At 38.5% G+C, this 21,068-nt stretch overlaps 1 protein-coding gene across 2 annotated transcripts; it reads right to left on the reverse strand.

Moving 5' to 3' along the window:
- Nucleotides 1–1,039: 1,039 nt before the first annotated feature.
- LOC122315510 (branched-chain amino acid aminotransferase 2, chloroplastic-like) lies at nucleotides 1,040–20,398 on the reverse strand. 2 transcript variants are annotated; one of them, XM_043131448.1, is made up of 10 exons: nucleotides 20,078–20,398; nucleotides 19,850–19,926; nucleotides 19,288–19,462; nucleotides 7,954–8,130; nucleotides 7,731–7,862; nucleotides 5,965–6,063; nucleotides 5,208–5,324; nucleotides 4,759–4,854; nucleotides 2,704–2,816; nucleotides 1,040–1,404 (listed from the first exon to the last, which is right to left on the reverse strand). In XM_043131448.1, exons 1-10 carry the CDS (start codon nucleotides 20,216–20,218, stop codon nucleotides 1,287–1,289), a joined length of 1,245 nt encoding a protein of 414 aa, XP_042987382.1. In that variant the 5' UTR covers nucleotides 20,219–20,398; the 3' UTR covers nucleotides 1,040–1,286. The 2 variants fall into 2 exon arrangements, with proteins under 2 accessions (XP_042987382.1, XP_042987381.1); XM_043131447.1 differs by having other exon boundaries at nucleotides 1,041–1,404; nucleotides 19,850–19,938; nucleotides 20,078–20,397.
- Between the last annotated feature and the right edge of the window lie 670 nt (nucleotides 20,399–21,068).

Below are 21,068 nucleotides of genomic sequence, written 5' to 3' on the forward strand. Positions count from 1 at the left end.
GAGTGTGGACGAAATCGACAGGGAGGACGGGACTCAAGTGGGCAAGATGCTCCACTTATTGGGGACACTATCAAATTCTGGATGATTTTTTTTTTTTTTTAAGGGCCAGGCTAAGACGAGCGACGTCAGATAACAATCTCTCTCTAACGCCTGTGCAAAACGACGACAACACAAAAACTTCTTGTTACGACGGATGCATTTTCATGTCATGACTTGTGAGATCAAAAGATTCTCTTAATAAAAGCAAATATTTTGTCGTCACAAGAGATTCAGTTGCAAATCCTTACGATAAGAAGAATATCTGGAGACGACATTTTAATGTTTGAAAGGCAATGATAAAACTGGGTTTTCTGTATTGAGATCTCCTTTGTGGGTCATTTTTTTTTTTTTCTTGATTAAAGAACCTCCATTCCTGTTCAATTTAGAGTGGGAATGTTATTTAATTGGAATCTAATGATACAGAACGTGCATGCGTGCCTATCAGTAATGCATCTCAGATTAATAACACATGGGTGGAGCAAAAAGGGGAGAATAGTTGAAAGCTGTGCACTTCATGACTGGGATAATTCAGTCATTTGGGTCTCGTCTGCATGCCCTATGTATGGTATGTCATAGACTCTAAGAGCTTCTAAATTGCAGAAATTCCTTCACCATATTAATTTATGGATTTCTGGAGCCGAGTGCTATACTAGTGATTAAGCCCGACAAGGCCATGTACAGAAACTACTGAAATAAAAAGCAACAATTTTGTGGGCTTCCCACTTCTCTAACCAGTCACCATATCATCAATGCTTAATTTGCACAAGTGCATATGGCTATGTTTTTTCTTTTTAAGTTAGGATAAATACTACACATCATCCTACACCACACTTTATATATTAAAATATTATTTTTTATTTTTATTTTATTCTTATTAAACTAATTAAATTATTCTATTTATCATCCACACACTACATATTTATTATAGAAAAAATAAAAAAAAAATTAAAATAAGTATGGTGTGTGAAGTGTAAGGATGACAAGAAGATTTTTCCTACTGGGTCTCCAAACTCTTTAATTTATTTCACATGCTTCAGAATTTTTTTTTTTTTTTGAGAGATTTGACAACCATGAGGCCATTTCAGTAGTGCCATGAAACGCACACACTAGAATAAAGAAATAACTCCGTAGAAAAATAATAATAATAATAATAAACAAAATAAAAAATCTAAATATCACTGGTTGCGAAAGCAAACTTAAAACAATTTCTGAACTCCATAGAGGTCACAAAGTTCCTTTGAAAATGCCTACCTCACCTCCACAGTCCAATCCATCTTGTCTTCTATAAGTCCCATCTGTAGTCTGGTAAGCACAGAGTAGAGTTGTTGCGACACAACACCAACACCGCCATCTCTGTAGGACACCCTGAACAAAGAAAAGAAAGCAATTAAGTGCCATTTAATTCACTTCACCGTCATTTGATTCACTGATCCTTTTTCTTGATAAGCGTTTGTTCCACATACACTTTCTCAATACCTAGCTATTTGCACAACATCCTCATGTTTGGTTTATACATATTATTATTATTATTATTATTATTATTATTATTATTATTATTCAAATTGCACCCTTGATGTAACCCATCACCCCAATTCTTATGGGAGATGGAGGTGCCATTTGGTCAAAGTCCTTTGCCCATGTTTGGTTTGTAGGGATCTTACGATAGAACCCGCAAGGCCCTCAACGGTTTTGTACCAAAACCTTGGTATTTAAGAAATATGAGCAAATGAACAAAAACAAGGAAGTCAAGATGGATGGGTGTCGACAGCATAAATTTCTCTTCCCTAAGCAGAGTCTAGAGGAATGATTGAAACAATAAAAGATGGGTAGTTAAACAGTGAAAATAATTGTACCAAATCCATTTCCTATTATTGCAAAACAACAATCCCAACTGATAATTTGACTTGACTCGATTAATCCATTTACAAAAGAGAAAAATTCAGAGGTATTTAACAATCATGCACAAATTAAAATGAGTCATCCAAGAATGCACGGACTTGTGTCACAAAAAAAAAACAACCGCACCAACATGAACAGGCACTTTGACTCAAGTTAAGGCAAGGAACTAAGTGGTAAAGAAAATGCTAAAAGGAACGCAGTAAGAAATCACGATGGCCAATGGCATGACCCTAAGAGCAAAGCAGCTAGAATACGTGTAGTGGGCACTGAGTAATAAAAATAAGAGGCTTTATATTCACAAGAGCTTCGACCCATGTGGCATAAAATCTGAACAAATCAGTAATTTCAAACCACAATAATTAATTAACTGGTGCCACTAGACAAATTCCTATTGATACGTGTCAAAGTAGATATAATCAATATAAGTTGTGTTGTGACTCGTCAAAAGTACTGATATTTGCACTAGGTTCGGCAGACACTGATCTAACTTTCCAGCTTAACAAGTTCAAATCCGTCGCATAGACTGAAATGACTTTTTCAAAAAGTTCTATATCACTGATTTGATCATGTTACAATTCTTTCATGCTTTCAGAATGTGCATCTTTATTACATAAATCATCACTTAGTTTGTTAGTTCCACCATCTATTGTTATTAGCACAAGCTCAGATGGGAATGAATTATTGTTACTTTTTGATTCATTAAAGAGATCGAGCCTATAATTAATGGAATATGGTGTTATCAATCTTTCATTTATATGGTAGTACCTTTTGTCCATATAAGTAATGCTTCCAACAGGTGATACTACCACAGCTGTTCCCGTACAAAACACTTCATCAGCATCAAGCAATTCATCTACTGCCACCTGGCGTTCCTCAACCTGCAGGTTTTTTTTTTTTTTTTAAATAAATAAATACCATTTGTTTAATCTGGAAGGTGGAGAAAAAGTATACAATGGATTTCTTCTTTTTGTTTTTTAGAAATACATTTTTTTTTATAAGTAAGAAGTAAATTTTATTCATTCAAATGAAATAGGCATAGCCTGTGTATATTTTTTTTAGAAATACTAATGCAACAATCCAAAATTTGGAGAGAAATATTGGCTATTTGTAAAAGTTAGTTTCAATATATGCTACCAACAACGACTACTAACTACCAATGAAGATATCCCTTCTAGGGGAGTCACATTTGCATGAACTTATCCTGCCAGTTTTCATCGAAGGAACATTGATTCACAAATTGGAGGTTTTCCACAAAATAGATTAATGCCTTTTACTTGGAACCAAGACCTGGTAAGGGGATGGGAACAAAATAATAATGAAGAATTTGTAGTAAAATAATGCTCCACAGAATGAAATGAGCTCTGTTATCAAGGGTTCCTGTCTATATGGAAGTTTGTAAACATGCCTATAAGCTCAGAAAGAAGGAATATGGTCAAAGTCAACCCAGCTCGACTGGGATTTGAGACAAGTCGATTTGCACTCTAAGAACTTCTCACCTCAGCAAGCCTTCATTCCAAACAGAGGGCATAACACCCCACCTAAAAGTGTAATACCATGGAGATTGGGCAGGAAAAGCCACAATCTTCAAAACTGTAGAAGGTGCTGGCGAGGGTAGATGTATGAATAATAGGTGGCAGATAACTTAATCTTTCAAATGGATTTACTCAATGGGAAGTGGATTTTATCAAAGTGGTACATGATTGGTAGATGGAACTCTTCAACTCATTCTAAGTTCGGTTGTATTCTACTCAGTTGAGACAAGTTTTTTTTTTACAAGTAAACGATTGTATTAATAAGAATTGGCATAGCCCAAGTACACAAGAGGTAACACCTTTTTTTTTTTTTTAAAGAAGAAACGGAAAGAAGAAAATCAAGAAAGTCTAGGCCATTGAAATCTACAACTTTAGCCCATAGGTATAAAGTTTTAACAAAGAGTAATCTAATCTCAAGACAAGTTTTTTCCTTTGATAAGAAAAAGATTCTATTAATAAGAATAGGCAAAGCCCAATTACACACAGGGTACATGAGGTAAAACTGGTTAGGAAGAAAAAGACAAGAAAATCATGAAAATCTAGGCCATGAAATCAATGGCTTTAGCCCATAAGAATAAAGTATTAACAATTCTAGTATGTCAAGAAAACTCAGTTGAGACAAATTGGGGAAGACAACATGGCGGGCCATGTCAAAACAAGAGTTTCTATAAGTGAAGTTGTTAATTATACATTTACTCATCATGGTACTAGATTTCCATGGAAGTCCATCTAGAGGAGCATGCTCCCCCTCGAATACCAGCTTTCTTTGAGTGGACATCTTACCTTGGAAACTTACGGAAGATTCACATGTAAAAGGGATGGGGAATTTGTGACCATATCTTTTTTATGACGAAAAGCATTTTTTGGACCATCTCTCATTCCATTGTGAGCAAGCACTTTGTGGCAAGTAGTTTTTGGTCTCTTTGACCTACCATGGGTGATGCCTAGACGGGTGACAGATTTAGGAAGATTTGAGAGCAATCACAATAAGCTTTTGAGGATAATGATCCCAATCTGTTTAATGTGGTGCATATGGCTGTAAAGGAAAGGAACGATCATAGCTTTCTATGAAATACCCATTTCTATTGGATGCTTCGCACTATGTTTCTCTAAGTCTAGCTCCCACAACTTCTTGATCTCTTTACCAGCTCTAGTTAGGTCTATGATTCTATCTGTAGTGTACTGCCTATGTACTTTGATAGTGTAATTTGATCTTACTTATGACAAACATATTTTTTTCCTTTAATATTGCATGCAAATCAATGTGTCCATGGCTACTGATAAGTACCTGAAACCCTTGGCTTCGAGCAACATCAATTATGCTCTTTCGAGTGATGCCAGGTAGAATCGTCCCTTTTATTGCAGGCGTGGAGATAACATTATCCTAAAATAACATAAAATGAGATTATATCAGCTATGACCTCCTTTAATGACAAGGTTCCTCAACATAGTTCAGATATTTAGAAACAACAAAGTAGTCTGGAAATTGTTTGTCCATCCAATATGGAACATGGTGCACACAACTGAAAAGGAAAACTAGATGAGGTAGATGCATAAATCTACAATAAAAGTTTAGATCTAATTCTTCTTCTGCATTAATAATTGATGTCAATTATTATTCTTGCTTCCCCCCCCCCCCCCCCCCCCCCTCTCTCTCTCTCTCTCTCCCGGTCAGCAATTTCAGTAGTGGTATCCATAAAAGGTAGTTAAGGATCAGCTAAGTCACTAGTCACTTACCTTCACGACAAAAATATTGCAAGAAGAAACCTCCTCTAGATATCTTTTGTGAAGACAATCAAGATAAAGCACATCAGAATAGCCTTTGGCTTTAGCAGCTGATTGCGCCTTCAGAACCTACACATATTTTGAAGGATAAAAAGAGATAATTCAAAAATTTTTTAAATATTACTTATCAAAAAAAGAAGAAGAGATAATTCAGTCTTAAGGCGTTGCCTAAGTTTCACTAACCAGGCAAATAATGGCTGGTAAAGGGAATTTAAATACTAAATGCACCAAAAATTTGGAAAAGGGCTTTTACAGTGTTTGACTTCAGTCAAAATTCTCAGAAGTCTTTACGATAAGTCAAAATGCTCAAGTTAAAAGAAAAAGGAGAATTTAATTTGGATAACCCGCAACTGTCGTTGGCCCATTTCTAAGCACAATGACGCCCTCTTCAAATTATACCTCTAAATCAAACAGCATTACAGCACTAAAAATGATATACTAAATTTCATATACTGCATTCAGATCCTTGATGCATTATTCTCCATTTTTATTTGCAAGTTCGAACACATCCAGTAGGTTGTGAACCCACAATCTCATGCTCCATCTTTTTTTTGCAAAGAACGTGCTATCTGAGACACAGCTCATTGGCTTATGAAACTATATTTTAAAATAATACGACCATATAACTTTAAGAGACGGAAAAATAACAATTTGAGCCAGCACAGACATAACACTTAACAAGCAATTGCAAGGTCAACTGTCAACTTACAGCAGCATAGTTGCCTATGGTCTTTACACCTCCAGTACCACCAGGAGTCGCACGATGCAATTCATGCTCAATAATAAGATGTATTGGTGCCACACCTTCCTGGCATCAAACATATAAAACATATTAAGAGGTTCAACTGCAGAAAAGGAATGCACCAACACCATCCATAGGAAACAGAATGCACAAAAGATGGCATCGTGGAGTAAAAACAGATACAGATGACAATATATTTGAACAAGAAGAAATAAATAGAATACGATTTCCAGATCAAGGAAGAAAGAATATCATGCACAAACAAATAAATCAAAGTACTACCAAAAACAACTGCTCTCATGCAGAAGTGCAAGAAGAAAAACCTATAATTATTATCAAGTCATCAGATTTCCAGTCCCAGAGTGAAATGAGAAACTTCTCCAACTCCATAGTTCTCTTTTAACAGAAACTGAGGAAGCAAACAGCTTCGCAAACTTTTCATATTAACACCGCTTGACAAGAAACAAATACTGTTACATTGTCTCTGCGTGCATGGAAAGTTTTTTTTTTGTTTGGGGGGGGGGGAGAATATAAACGTTAAGTGTAAAATGCATGCAAATATATGCATGTGTTGACACAAATTTTAACAAAATTTTATCCCTCAAAATTTAGCCAATGTGAAAATGTAATTGTATTTAGACTACACAATATATGAAGACAATCTCTTCTCTTTTTTTTTTTTTTAACTTTTTGATGAGTGATATATGAAGAAAATCTAAAAAGCTGAATGTTACATCAAGTGTGTAATGATATAATCTCAAATCTCATCACTCAGCTACTTGCCTCTGTTACTGATAAAGGGGCCAAAAGACATATCACCGTTGCAAGTCATACATACATTTCTTACCACACAAGCTTCCAAAAGGATTGACTGGCCAGTGAGCCTAGGTGGTTTGCGTTAGTGTGAGTAATGCCTAGAAAGTTACTAGACCTTCTTGTAAACTAGAGAGGATTATTTGGTAGTTCAAAAACTGCAGCAATGTAGAAGATGGGTCTCATCTATTTACTGTGGTGCATTTAGAGGGAAAGAAAAGATAAAAATCTTGAAGACCACAAGTGGACATTGGATGAGCCTTTTTTTTTTCAATAATCTGTTCCTTTGGGCAATTGTGACTTTAAAGGACTAAACTTCCATGATTTCTAGTATCTTTTTATATTATAATTAAGTGTTTATCTCGTATACGTATTATGGCTATGCCATTTGTTTTTATCAATAAAATTTTGCCACATATCAAAAGCAGGAAAGTTTTACAGTTTTTTTTACCTTCTTACTTTTTTACTCAGGTGTTCTAATGTATAACCCTGTGTACTTGGGTAGCACCCTTTTGCTCATTAATATAATATCTGACTTACCAAAATATATATGATTTTCCACACAACCTCAAATTCATTAATTTATATTGTAAGTGTAGTAGGGCATAATGAAAAATATCAAGCATTTTATGGTAGCTTCAAATTGAAAGAAAGCTCTCATTTCCAAAAGTTCCACCTCAATTTCAACATCCCTATAAATGATAATTGAGAGACAAAAACAAGCCAATATTTCTTGAGGAAAAAAATAAAAGATGTTTAAGATGTGAAAAATATCGCTTAGTCATTCTAGATCTTAGCAGAGGATTATGCATCCAAAAAGTAGACAATGTAAACAAGACTCAGCACAAGGGTTAAGACATCAGATTTTAAGTGGAAAACAAAGTATAATCGATATCACAATGTGAGCAAAGATTATAAACCTTAAAATAGTTTCCAACAGGTGAAACATAAATGAGAAAGGTATACTCTGGAGCAGGTGCAAGACCAAGAACAGCTCCACTTCCCATTAGCAATGGCCTAATGTATAAGGAACCTTTGCCTGGAGGAGGAATCTGAAAAGAGACATTAAAAGACTTACTGATCCAACATATACCAACAATCACTAACAAGAAGATTATACTGCAAGTTAAGGCGGTATGTTACCCAACGTTTATTTGCTAAAACAGTAGCCTTTACAGCTTCCACAAACTGTTCAACTGTTGGTGATGGCATGCACATCCGCTCTGCACCCATCCTCATCCTCAATGCATTTTCCTCAGGACGAAACAGTAAAATATTGCCATCTTCTTTCCTGTAGGCTTTCAAACCTTCAAATAATCCCTACAAATGCACACAAGAGACATGGAAAAAGTTGTCAAAACTGAAGAAACTGAAACAATAAAATGAAATGGCATATAAAGGATATAGATCAGGATCCCAGGGATATACTACAATTCAACATCCACTAACATAAAGCGAACAAATTGTCCACTAATTCAATGGCTATCTGGCTAATCCAAGACTGAATTATCGAACCTTCACTAATCCCTTCTTCTATCAAGACATTCAGTTCAAGATCCTTTTTCTTTTTCTTTTTCTTTTTCTTTTTCTTTTTTATAAGTAAGAAAATTTATTAATCCACATAACTAGGCATAGCCCAAGTACACAAAAAGTATACAAGAGAAAGACACCTAATTACAAACTAAAGCTGGAAAAACAGTAAAAGTTATTAAGACTAATCCCATCCAATACAATAACTGAAGCCCAAAGCAACAATGTATTAAAGAAAAAATCTCTAATCCCTCCCACCGAACATTGTCTATTGTCAAAACAGTGCCCATTCCTCTCATTCCAAAAAACCCATAGAGGCACCATCTTCCAAACAGCCACAATTTGTAGATTACCTTGAATACCTCTCCAACAAGGCAAAAGATTCACCCAAGCAATGCCAAGACTAAAAAAAACCTCATCCCACAAAGCCTTAGCCACATCACAATGGAGAAGGAGGTGATATGCTGATTTTCCAAACCTTTTGCACATGAAGCACCAATCCATTACAACTATACCGCACTTTCTCAGCTTATCAATAGTAAGAATTTTCCCATGAAAAGCCAACCAACCAAAGAAAGCCACCTTGAGAGGAACTTTGCTTCTCCAAATATTTTTCCAAGGAAAATCAGTAGGAGTTTGTATCACCATGACCTTGTACAAAGACCTAACCGAGAAATTCTTATTTGCAGGATGAGTCCTAAGCAATATGTCATCCCCTCCTGACCTTATGTTTAGAGCATAAAAGAAGCTGTAAAATCAGTGATGTCCCCCACCTCCCAATCCTGGACATCTCTAATAAATCTTACTAACCACTAAATAAAACCAGCATAATTATGCATATAATCAGCCACAGAAGCACCCTTATTGAAGGCAATCCTAAAAAGAGAAGGGAAAACATTCTTAAGGACATCATCTCCACACCATAAGTTTTTTTGATGAATAAATAAATATATTGATCAAAGAATGGCAAAGCCAGTTACACTAGTCTAATGCCCTAACTAGGTAGGCACATTAGAGACAAGAAAATCATGAAGAACCATGCCGTTAAAATCCACAGCTACGGCCCAACTACAAAGAGTTCTGAAAAATAAAACTTTTAGTTCCTCTAAAGATCTTTCTTGGTCTTCAAAAGTCCTCTCATTGCGCTCCTGTCATAAGCACCACATAATGCATAGAGGAATCATCTTCCACATTGCTCTAATTGGTTGCCTTCCTCTTAAATTTGGCCAACTCGCCAAAGCTGCCTTCACCGTCTTCGGCATAACCCATGCCATGTCTAATCGAGTAAATACCTCATTCCAAAGGGTTCCGGCTGTGTCACAATGCAGGAGAAGGTGCTCTACCGACTCACCCCCTCCTTTACACACACAACACCTCTCTGTAATGATAATCATCATTTTCCTCAAGTTATCAATTGTAAGAATCTTTCCCAGAGAAGCTATCCAGACAAAGAAGGAGATTTTGGGTGGTGCCTTGTGTCTCCAAATCTTTTTCCAAGGAAACTGAGCATTTGGTTCCATAATAAGAGCCTTATAGAACAAGCAAACAGTGAAAGAGCCTTTAGCTGCCGGCTTCCACCACATAACATCCTCAAGCTGCCTGTTTGGTCTGATGGCATATATTAGGCTATAAAAATCAGCAAAGCAACTTACTTCTCAATCTTGTGCCGCCCTACTAAAGGTAACGTTCCAATGAATATGTCCCCCCGTGGTCTCCAAAACATCTGCCACTGAAACGTCCTTTGCACTTGCTATCTGGAAGAGAGAGGGAAATAAATCTTGCAAGGCCCTATTGTCACACCAAACATCACTCCAGAATTTTATTCTTGAGCCCACACCCAGCTATAACTTAACAAAGCGATTAAACACCCCCCATCCTCTTCTTATGTGTTTCCACAACCCAACACCATAGGCCCCCCTTACTTCTCTAGAGCACCAATCCCCCCATAGCGCACCATATTTCTTTTCAATCACCATTTTCCTTAAGGATTCTGGTTCTATCGCGTATCTCCACAGCCATTTTCCTAGTGACGCTCGATTGAACACCCTTAGGTTTCTAATCCCCAACCCTCCACCCGAGATAGGGCGACAAACCTGTACCCATCTAACCAGATGAAACTTAAACTCCTCCCTCATGCCCCCCCACAAGAAGTCACGTTGGAGTTTCTCAATACGGGCTGCTACACTCGCTGGTATTGGGAAAAGAGATAAAAAATAAGTAGGTAGGTTAGAGAGTGTACTCTTTATCAAAGTAATCCTACCACCTTTAGACAAATACACTCTCTTCCATCCTGCCAACCTTTTCTCAATTTTCTCAATCACAGTATTCCAGACCGACAACGCCCTTAAGGCACTACCCAGAGGAAGTCCCAAATAAGTCATAGGTAATGACGTTATCTTGCACCCCAACGATCTAGCTAACTAGCGCATGTTAGGCACTTCCCCAATTGGCACCAATTCTGACTTCTCTAGGTTCACCTTCAACCCGGACACTGCCTCGAAACAAAGGAATAAAGCCTTTAGTGCTTGCATCTGATTCTGTTCCGCTTCACACATGATAAGGGTATCATCTGCAAACAATAGGTGAGAAATATTAATAATGCCCCTCTCCGGGGTTCCTATCTTAAAACCCTCAACGAAGCCATTCGTAACCAAGGCCGTGATCATCCTACTTAAAGCCTCCATGACTATAACAAACAATAAAGGTGACAACGGATCCCCTTGTCTCAACCCACGTGAACTATTAAAAAAGCCCACTGCACCGCCATTTACCAATACTAAAAACTTCGCCATCAATATGCACCAATGGATCCATTTCCCCCATCTCTCCCCAAAACCGCATCTCCTTAGCAAATTGAGAAGAAACTCCCAATTGACATGATCATATGCCTTTTCCATGTCTAGTTTACACATGATCCCGGAATTTCCAGCCTTTAGTCTACTATCATGGCATTCGTTGGCAATAAGCACAGCATCTAGAATCTGTCTTCCTTTTACAAAAGCATTTTGTGGATTCGAAACAATCTTCCCCACCACCTCACTCAGTCTGTTCGCAAGAACTTTGGAAATTATCTTATAGACCCCATTCACTAGACTAATAGGCCGATATTCCGTGATTTTCAATGCCCCTACCTTCTTCGGTATCAGTGCAAGGAATGTGGTATTCAGACTTTTGCAAATTTTCCAGCCATATAAAACTCTTGGAACACCTTCATCAAGTCCTCCTTTATCACTTCCCAACAATCCTAAAAGAATCCCATGGAGAACCCATCCGGTCTTGGAGCTTTGTCCCTGTTCATTTTCTTCACTACCTCATGAACCTCTAACTCCTAGAACTCCCTCTCCAATCATAACACATCACTTGACTCGATAGTATCAAAAACCATCCCATTCAAAGAAGGCCGCCATCCCGCCTGCTCTGCAAGTTCTCATAAAAGTCAACTATATGATTGTGAATTGTCTGTTCGTCTCTACACTCCACCCCTTCAAATTTCAGCATCTCAATATTGTTGTTTCTTCTATGTGAGTTTGCAATTCTGTGGAAGAACCTTGTGCTTCTATCTCCTTCCCGCAACCATAAAGCCCTAGACTTTTGATGCCATGACACCTCTTCTAGAAGTATCAACCTCTCAACATCAGCAATCAGCTCAACCTTCCGACCTAATTCTTCCTGTGAAAGTGGTTACATCCCCTGACGCCTCTCGATCTCTTGAATTTCCAGCATCTTTATTTTTTTGTTTTCCCCTACATTTCCGAATGACTTCGTGTTCCATACTCTTAAATCTCTTTTAAGTGCTTTCAACTTACTAGTAAAAATGAAACTGGGCGTACCTTGGAATTGGTAGGAAGACCACCATTGTTTAACCCTATCCACAAAACCTTCAGATTTCAGCCACATATTTTCAAATTTGAAAGGTCGCTGGCCATTACATAACCCTCCGCAATCCAACAAAATGGACCAATGGTCTGAACCTATCCGGGGCAAACGCTTTTGCCATACATCCGGAAAATGGCTTTCCCACTCTGGGGAAATTAGGAAACAATCCAGTCGAGACCATGACTGATTGTTAGACCAAGTAGCGGTACCTCCGGCTAGTGGCAAGTCTACCAAATTCAGATCAAAAATGCATTCCGAGAACTCCTCCATGGCTAGCCTCATTCTTCTACTTCCATCAACTTCACTACAGAATCTTACAACATTAAAATCTCCCCCAATGCACCATGGAAGATCCCACCAAGTATAAACCCCGGCTAATTCATCCCACAGTAATCTTCTATCCATGTCTACATTGGGACCATATACACCTGCAAAAGCCCATAGAAAGTCATCGGACACACACTTAAACGAACAAGCTACCATGTATTGTCCGATAAACTCCTCTATCTTCTCCACCACCCGCCCATCCCACAACACCAACACCCCACCCGACACCCTGTTAGATGCCAAGTATGCCCAATCCACATGTACTCCACTCCATAAACTCCTCACAATCCTCCTATCGATCGTCTTCAATTTTGTCTCTTGCAAGCATACTATATCCACTTTCCACTCCCGAAGCATGTTCCTAATCCGTAGGCGCTTGTTAAGCTCATTAAGCCCACGGACATTCCAATAAACAATTTTAGGTTTCATAGGGGAGCAGCCAGCCCCTTGTCTTTCCCTCTACCCCTTCTGGAGCTGCCCTTCATATTCATAGACCATGTCAATCTTCTCAGTTCCCACTGTTTCTTCGATTGGCCTTTGTTTTTTTTTATTATGCCCAGCCTCAATCGCTGTGAGCAATGCCATAAATTGCTCCTCGTATCCGTCACATTCTATCCCCACGAATTTTTGGATCTCTCTCACCTTATGAAAGACCCATTCAGACACTTTCGATTGATCCGGAAAATAGAAATTCAAAGGTACAGGATCCTCCCTCCTACAGTTCTAGAAACCGTGTAAATCATCTTCAAAAGAGATATCTTCCAACCCCAACTGACCACTGACATCGGGTAACACCAAATCCCCATCCACCGACAGCATCAAATCCTCAGATCCCTCCCCCTCTTCCTCCGCTGAATCTGATTCCAATACAACTCTACCCTGCTCTTCCATCGGCACTAAACCCAACTTTTCCATGCATATCAGCACTTTCTGGCTTTCCTTATACTGAAAACTGCCCTCGAGATTCGACTGCAAGTCCCCCGATAGTTTCAAAATTTCGCACTATTCCAACCTCACCGTTGGGACCACATCGGAGTGCTCCAACGCCGTCATCGGCGTCGTCTGTGGGCTCACCTCCCTCCTCTCCACCGTCGACGAGCTTTGCGGCAGCATCTCTGGTAGACTCGGGCTCGGATCTATACTCGACGACTTCGTCTTCTCGCGCAGGGCCGCCAGGATCTCGTCACAGTCTCCAGAATCACCGTCAGCGAGTTCTGTGTCGTTGCCGACACCTTCGTTGCCGACGGTTGCCGTGGTGGTGTCTCCACATCTTCCGTGGAAACGCAGACAACCGGGTTGAGGAAACCCAGATTGAATGAACCCAGAAACTCATCTGGGTCTTCAGAATTGGACCTGGGCTGAGAAGGCCCAGGCCCAACGTGAGGCCCTCCACTCGTGGAGGCCTTGTTCCCGTAAGAAAAGGGTTGGGGCCTTAACACGGGATTTGGGCTACGGGCCCCCAACTCCAGGCCCACCCTTAGCCTCAACCCAGCCTTATGAATTTCATTAAAGCCCTCCCTCTGAAATGCTACCGTTCCATACCTCTCCCTTTCATCCTCCCATCTCCCTCCTATTTCCTTAATCAACCCGACATAATTTCTGACTTCATCCATTTCCTTCTGCAACTTCCTCAACTGGCCCTGTAGCTCCAACAGACGTTTGCTGGACACCCACGACTCCTGTCCAACTACCCTGCCAAACTCTGCTTTTCAAAGATGGCGTGGGGCTCGACACTCCCCCCCGGCTACGTGGCTTGCACCTCCGACGAGCCCCTTCTGCACATACGTCGGTCCCGTCGTGAGGACCTCCTTGAAGGTTCTGGGCACCATGTTTGAGGACTTTACCATTCTATTGCCCTGCCCTCCTCCACCCTTCCATACCCATTTCCTCTGGTCTAAACCAACTCTAAAGCCAGATTCTTCACTTTCCTCCATCCCCATCCATCTTCACCTTCTGGAAAACAGAGCAAGTGGATTCTACCTTCCTTTCCATATTTGGCAATCGACAAATAACACCCACGCCTATTCGAGCAGCGTTGGGCAACAAAACTGCAATATCCTTCTCTTATTACCGAATATACATCCTTCTTTCCCCCCTTCAGGCAATCCTCCAACACTTTTACCATCCAAAAAGTTGTGTTTCGGCCCACCAAAAGTTCGTACCTCTCCTTCCACCCGTGTTTTGAAAAACCTATATTATTTCCTTCCTTTGAGAGGCTAATCAGCTTGAACTCAACAACAACTTCACGTGAAAAAGCCATAACACACCAGAAAACAGCACAAAACTTCACCGTGACACCCTCACCACTGTGAGAAGTTACATGTGTACGGAGAGAGTTTTCCACATTGATAAATCACTCTTTCACACTGGTTCCACACCATAAGTCATGCCAAAATCTGATCAGGGTACCCCTACCCACTTCAAATCTGAAATTTCTAGAGAAATCCCCCCATCAATTTTGAATGAATTTCCACACTCCCACGCCATACGCCCCTCTTACTTCGTTTGAGCACCAACCTCTCCAAATACTCCCATCTTTGGCATCAATTACAATACTCCAAAGGACATCCCCTTCTTGATGGTACCGCCATAACCATTTCCCTAAAAGTGCCTAATTAAGAGTTCTGAACTTTCTAACCCCCAAACCTCCAAAAGATAAAGGAGTACAAATCTTGTCCCACTTAAGCAAGTGGAATTTTTCTCTCATCCTCAAAACCTCCCCAAAAAAAAGCACAGAAGATCATTTCCATTCTATTAGCCACTCCTGCAGGTAAAGGGAATAAAGATAGGAAATACGTTGGAATGTTAAATAAGGTACTCTTGATTAAAGTGATTCTTCCCCCTTTAGAAAAATAAATCCTTTTCCAACCAACTCATCTACATTCAATCTTCTCGATGACCCCGTCCCATATTGCCTTGGATTTATGAGATGCCCCCAAGGGAAGAACAAGGTACTTCATGGGCAAAGTAGAAACCTTACAACTCAAAATATCAGCGAAATCCCCTAAGTTATTGACCAAACCAACAGGGACCATTTCAAACTTAGACAAATTTACCTTTAAGCCGGAAACAGCTGGAAAACATAGCAAAAGTGCCAGTAACGAACAAATCTGGTCAGGGTTCGGCTCACAAAGGATCAAGGTATCATCAGCGAAGAGTAGATGAGAGACATTAATGCTGCCATGCGAAGAGCTACGTACCCTAAAACCCGAGATAAAACCTCTATCCGCCGCCTTCAACATTCTGCTCTAGACGTCCATTACTAAAACAAAAAGGAAAGAGGACAAAGGATCCCCTTGTCTCAATTCCCGGAAGCTATTAAAAAAAACCCGCTGGGGTACCATTAACCAAAACTGAAAATCCACTTACACCACCTCTCCCCAAAACCATACCTGCCAAGAATGTACACCAAAAAGATCCCAATTAACATGATCAAAAGCCTTCTCCATGTCAAGTTTACAAGTTCCATTTTCTTTATTATTTTTTTCTGTAAGTATGTTCCATTTTCTTTAAATTATAGGAATCAATCTCATCAAAATTAGGAAATGAGCACTATACACAACAATTTTGGCAAGCCCACAAATTATATGATTAAGAATCTATGGTAACATTTGGTTGACATCATAGTTCAAGAATTCTGGGAAGGATTTCCAAGTATTTCCTTCTTTGGTTGAAAATAGTTCAAGGTAATCTCAGTGCCCTCCCTCCCTCCCTCCTGACCACTTCCTCTTTCGCCCATTGAAGCCAAGCACCACCACCAGCAACTTCAACTCAAAGGCTTAACCTCTGGCACTCTTTTAGAGCCCGGACATTGGATTCCAGCTCCCCCCCCCCCCCCCCCCCACCCCCAGTCCCCCTTCAATTTTGGTGTATTACTTATTATGGATCATGTGGTATTGTGTTGGGGAGGTCAATGAAGCGGGATTCACTTTCAAGTACTTGAGTCAATTGATAGCAACAGAACTTTTTCACTGTGTGTGTGGGGAGGTGCTTTCTCTTCTTTGCTCAATTGCTTCTTTCTATATGTTTACCATGGGTTTTGTTTATTTTTCATTTCTCAATTTTTTTTTATCTTAATGTTGGTTGAGGGGCAGAGAAATACAAGGAATAGGTGAGTGTTGTTATGAGAGGGTGTGCTTTTTGGGACAATAGGGGAATGCAATTATTATTTTATTTTATTGATGATATTGATAGGCATAGTCCAGGTACACAGGACATATACAAGAGCAAAACCTAAGCATGAGTGTCTAGTGATACAAGAAAGTCGTGGATATTTAGGCCATTAAAATCTATTACAATCAACCAATGAAATAAAGTATTAAAAAGAAAATTCTAAGCTTGTCTATTGATAGCTCGTGATCCTCAAAACTTCTTTCATTCCTCTCCTCTCTCTCTAAAGACACCACCATAGTCAAATTGCGCATTATTGGGACCACCTTCTATATTGCTGCGAGTTGCGAATTACAACATAGGCCTTTCCAGTTTACTAGGAAATCAATCACCCGTCTTGGCATAACCTAGCTAATCCCATGCTAGCAAATAATTCATTCTACAGTGTCATGGCAACCTTACAGTGGAGTAGCAAGTGATCAGCAGTTTCCCTACTAATCTTGCACATGCAAAAAAAATTTATTATAACAATTTGACCTTTCCTTCAATTATCTAAGGTGAGGATCTTCCTCAAGGAAGCTGGACATACAAAGAAAGTTCCTTGTAAGGGTGCTTTAGTCTTCCAAATACTCTTCCATGGGGAATGAAATAATAAAAGGACTTCAGAAACTTGTGGAGTAGCATTAATGCTGGGAGGATATATTATGCACAAGTTTTTATTGTGGAAGAAACTTCCATATTCAATATTGAATCTGTTTCTTTTTTCTTTTCTTTTCTTTTTTTCTTTTTTTGATGTCAGGGAATCTCACCAAGGCAGGGCCTTTCGGACCCACCCCTGCAAAATAAACCCCGGTCCCAAGCACCACACCCTCGGAAGTTTCCCTACATGGAACTGGTTAAATCGCTGGCTTTTCATCAAGGGGTGTGGCCTCAAAGGTTGTTTGCACCCATGAGGTGTTGAACCTTGAACCTTGAACCTTGAAGGGAGTGATACCCCCAAGACCGGGCCTTCACCGCTTGGGCCAAACCCTTGGGCTTTTATGTTTCTTATTAATTTTGGTCCATGTGATTTCACTTGAATTTTTAATTTTATAGTAATATAGTAACATACTATTCTTATCAAATTTTTTTTTTTTAAATCAGTAAATAAGAACTTTATTAATCAGAAAGTAGGCATAGCCCAAGTACAAGGGGCATATACAAGAGCAACACCTATTCGTGACTTATAAAAATCTCTATTAAGGCTATTTTTCAACTCATGATTCATATTTTTCTTATATATGTGGATTACCAATATGTTATATTGATACCTAGTTATAAGATAGATGAAACGGATTATTTGTATTCAGACTCACACGGGCTAAAGATCTAGGGGTAACAAAGTACGTTTAAATTCTACTAAGAATTAAAAGAAAGTTGCACGAGAATTTAGGTTGCAATCAACTCAAGCAATGCCGATGATTAAAGATGCTGGATTAAACCAGTAGTGTACATAAGACGTGAAAAATGCCTTTTTGTGTTTTATCGGTAATGGAGGCATGTATGCTATATTATTATAACGTCTTAATTTGCCTTCCCTTGTTACATAACACAATCAGTGTTTTCAACCATCATTTAAATAGTTCTCCATCCAAAAATGTATAAAGTTCCCAAACAGCATGCATTTTAAAATAAATAAACGTAAGTCTTCCTAAAATATCCTTCAATGTTAGAAGAAAGGTAGGTTCAAATTTAAGGGTAACATGGGAAGTTAAATGGCAAATACTTCTATTTTTAGAATCATATGTTTTAGGGCTGAAAAAATAAGAATCAATTTTCAGATTGCTTCTATTGGAATTTGATCCCTATATGTCTCATGTGGTGCATTTGGCTTGAGAGGAACGACCAGTGCTTCGAAGATCTAGAAAAATCACTGGATGAACTTAGATGTTTCTTATTTGATGAGGATAAACTTAGATGTTTCTTTTTCCATAACTTAGTTCTTTGGGTTTCAGCTATTGTATTAAATGGAACTAGCGTTCTGTGTTCATGATTTTCTTGTACCTTTTTCAAGTTCCTAACTTGTAATTCGGTTTTCACTTTCATATACATCCTGTGTACTTGGGCTTTGCTATTTCTTGTTTCAATAAAATCTTTCCTACTTATATTAAAAAATAAAAAATAAAAAAATAAAAAAGCATCCAAATTATTACAAAATGACAGGAATAAATCTCATGTTCCAAATTTATCTTCCATGGGAATATTTTTGGGAAAATTAATTCCTCTAATATCCCAAGAATCAGACAATATGAGAATCTGATATTCCTAGGAACCTAATCAGATTCTTTATCAAACCAAGCATTGCATTTATAACATACCCATCATTTAGATTCTCAGGCATCGTATTCCTAAAAATCTAATACCATTTGGCATATTGGGTTCCATGAATCAAGTGTCACCTAAAAAGTATGGAAACCCAAAAGTGAAATTTCTTAACTACATCCTTAAACTATGGTAATGTACTACATGCTCAAAATTGAAACCAGTTCACAATGAATACCACTGCATTAACATGATTATGTAATATAGAATAAATTCTATGGTATTATCTAGTAAAGAGATAAATAGCATATGCATAAAGATTTAAGATCGCACCTGACCATAATTCAAGACTCCAGCTGAGGGGGTCATTTCAATATTCCCAAAACGCTGTAATTCACCTTTAGAGAAGTCTCCATCTCGAGCACATTTCATGATATACATATAATCAGTAGGAAGAAATGCAAATCCAAGGTTGTCCCAATCTATGTCGGCTAATTCAGCTGTTTCACTGACGTTTAAAAAAGTATGTCAATGGCCTAGAATGAATTCACACAACAGAAAGATAGATTAGCGATGTGACTGATGTGAAACTAGTTTATGGCTTTGAAGATAACTCATATCTCTGTGTGTTTGTCACTAAAAGTTACCTGTAAACATTTGGCATGTACTATAAAGCCCATGACAAATTAGATCATCATGAACTCGAACAATTGTCTCTTAATTCTTTTATATTATGTTAAGAAAGGCCAAAACTCAAAACTATAACGTCATTCAAAAAATGAATGGCCAAATTTAACGAAGCATATGATTTCACCACGAAAACTCTCTTTCAATAGCAATAGTCAGCGCGATTCAGTTTTGAACGACAACAATAATAATATAATACCACACAAACCTGGAAGTATCAGATAAAACGGCATCACGCATAGAGGGAGAACGTGCTTGAAGAGCTGTATAAGAAGCCAAGGGAAGCTGCTTTTGAAGCTGCAAACATAGCCATTTTCTCACAAGGAACCAAAATTCAACAGCGTTTTTGGATAAAATCTGGAACTCAGAAAGTGAAGCATGCGCAAGAAAAAATGAACCCAGCGAAGGATGGAGGGAAAGGAAATGGAGAGTTTACCTTGAGAGAGGAAGGAGAGGAAAGTGATCTGTCGGCGAAGGGCGACGGTGAAGGGACATAAGTGTAAGAATTGCGGCGGAAGGAGGAGCACGATAGGTAAGAGGGCTGAAGACCGGCAAAGGCGGCGGCGCTTCTCTCCATTTCTGCTATGATATGCTATGCTCTGCCCTGCCCTCTCTCTCTCTCTCTCTCTCTGTGGGAACAGAGTGCCTCTCTAGTCTTTGCGCGTGCGTTTCTCTCTCTATCTCCTCTGTCCGCTGTATAAAAGTGGGAAAGGGATGGATGGATTCTGAGTTCTGACCAATTACCCTAGGCTTTTGGTTGAAGATTCTAAGCCTAAAACCCCTAAATTCTACCATATAATATAATATAATATAATAGCAGTGATATCTTTTTCCTTTTCTGTCATAAAATAATTAAAAAAGAAGTTGTACAAATGAAAATTAATATTCTTGATTAGCATCCTAAATTACAAAATTTTACTTTTAATGTCATATCTTAACAATAATCCTTATACTTTATTACGCTTGAGATTGAGCCTTGTGTAATTATTTTTTAGAATTAAGGACAGTTTCAATTAAAAAATTATCTTTATCATTACAATTTTATTAAATTTTCATATAAAATATAATAAATAATTCAACTAATCTTAATTTAAAATTTTTAAATTTTAAAATAAAAATAATATTATAATAATATTTTATTCAATTTTTAACTTTTATCTAAAACACTCTCATTTCACCTCCCTATCCAAACAATCGCTTCTTGTCTTCTGCTACACAAGTTTTGAATTAACCAATTCCATCCAAAATTATGCTCATTTCGGCTCCCAGAAAACACGTGTCACCCTCCACCGCTACCACATGCTGAGATTTTTTTTTTTTTTAAATTAAGTAAATCAAAGGATTGGTAAATTACCACATGAACCAAACCAAACTCAACGAGGTCGGACAGATACAGTGATACTCGGCTGTCTCGTCTGCCCCTCACA

The sequence above is a fragment of the Carya illinoinensis genome, chromosome 7 (assembly GCF_018687715.1).
Source record: "Carya illinoinensis cultivar Pawnee chromosome 7, C.illinoinensisPawnee_v1, whole genome shotgun sequence".
In the NCBI taxonomy this organism is placed as follows: domain Eukaryota; kingdom Viridiplantae; phylum Streptophyta; class Magnoliopsida; order Fagales; family Juglandaceae; genus Carya; species Carya illinoinensis.

What these genes read in the sequence shown, in the direction of transcription:
- LOC122315510 (XM_043131447.1), bottom strand. Translation starts at nt 20,218, where the DNA reads ATGGAGAGAAGCGCCGCCGCCTTTGCCGGTCTTCAGCCCTCTTACCTA. An exon ending in GTTTTATCTGATACTTCCAG is followed by an intron (nt 19,463 to 19,849) that starts GTTTGTGTGGTA and finishes TTTAAACGTCAG; the next exon opens with TGAAACAGCTGAATTAGCCG. An exon ending in TTTTAGCAAATAAACGTTGG is followed by an intron (nt 7,863 to 7,953) that starts GTAACATACCGC and finishes GTCTCTTTTCAG; the next exon opens with ATTCCTCCTCCAGGCAAAGG.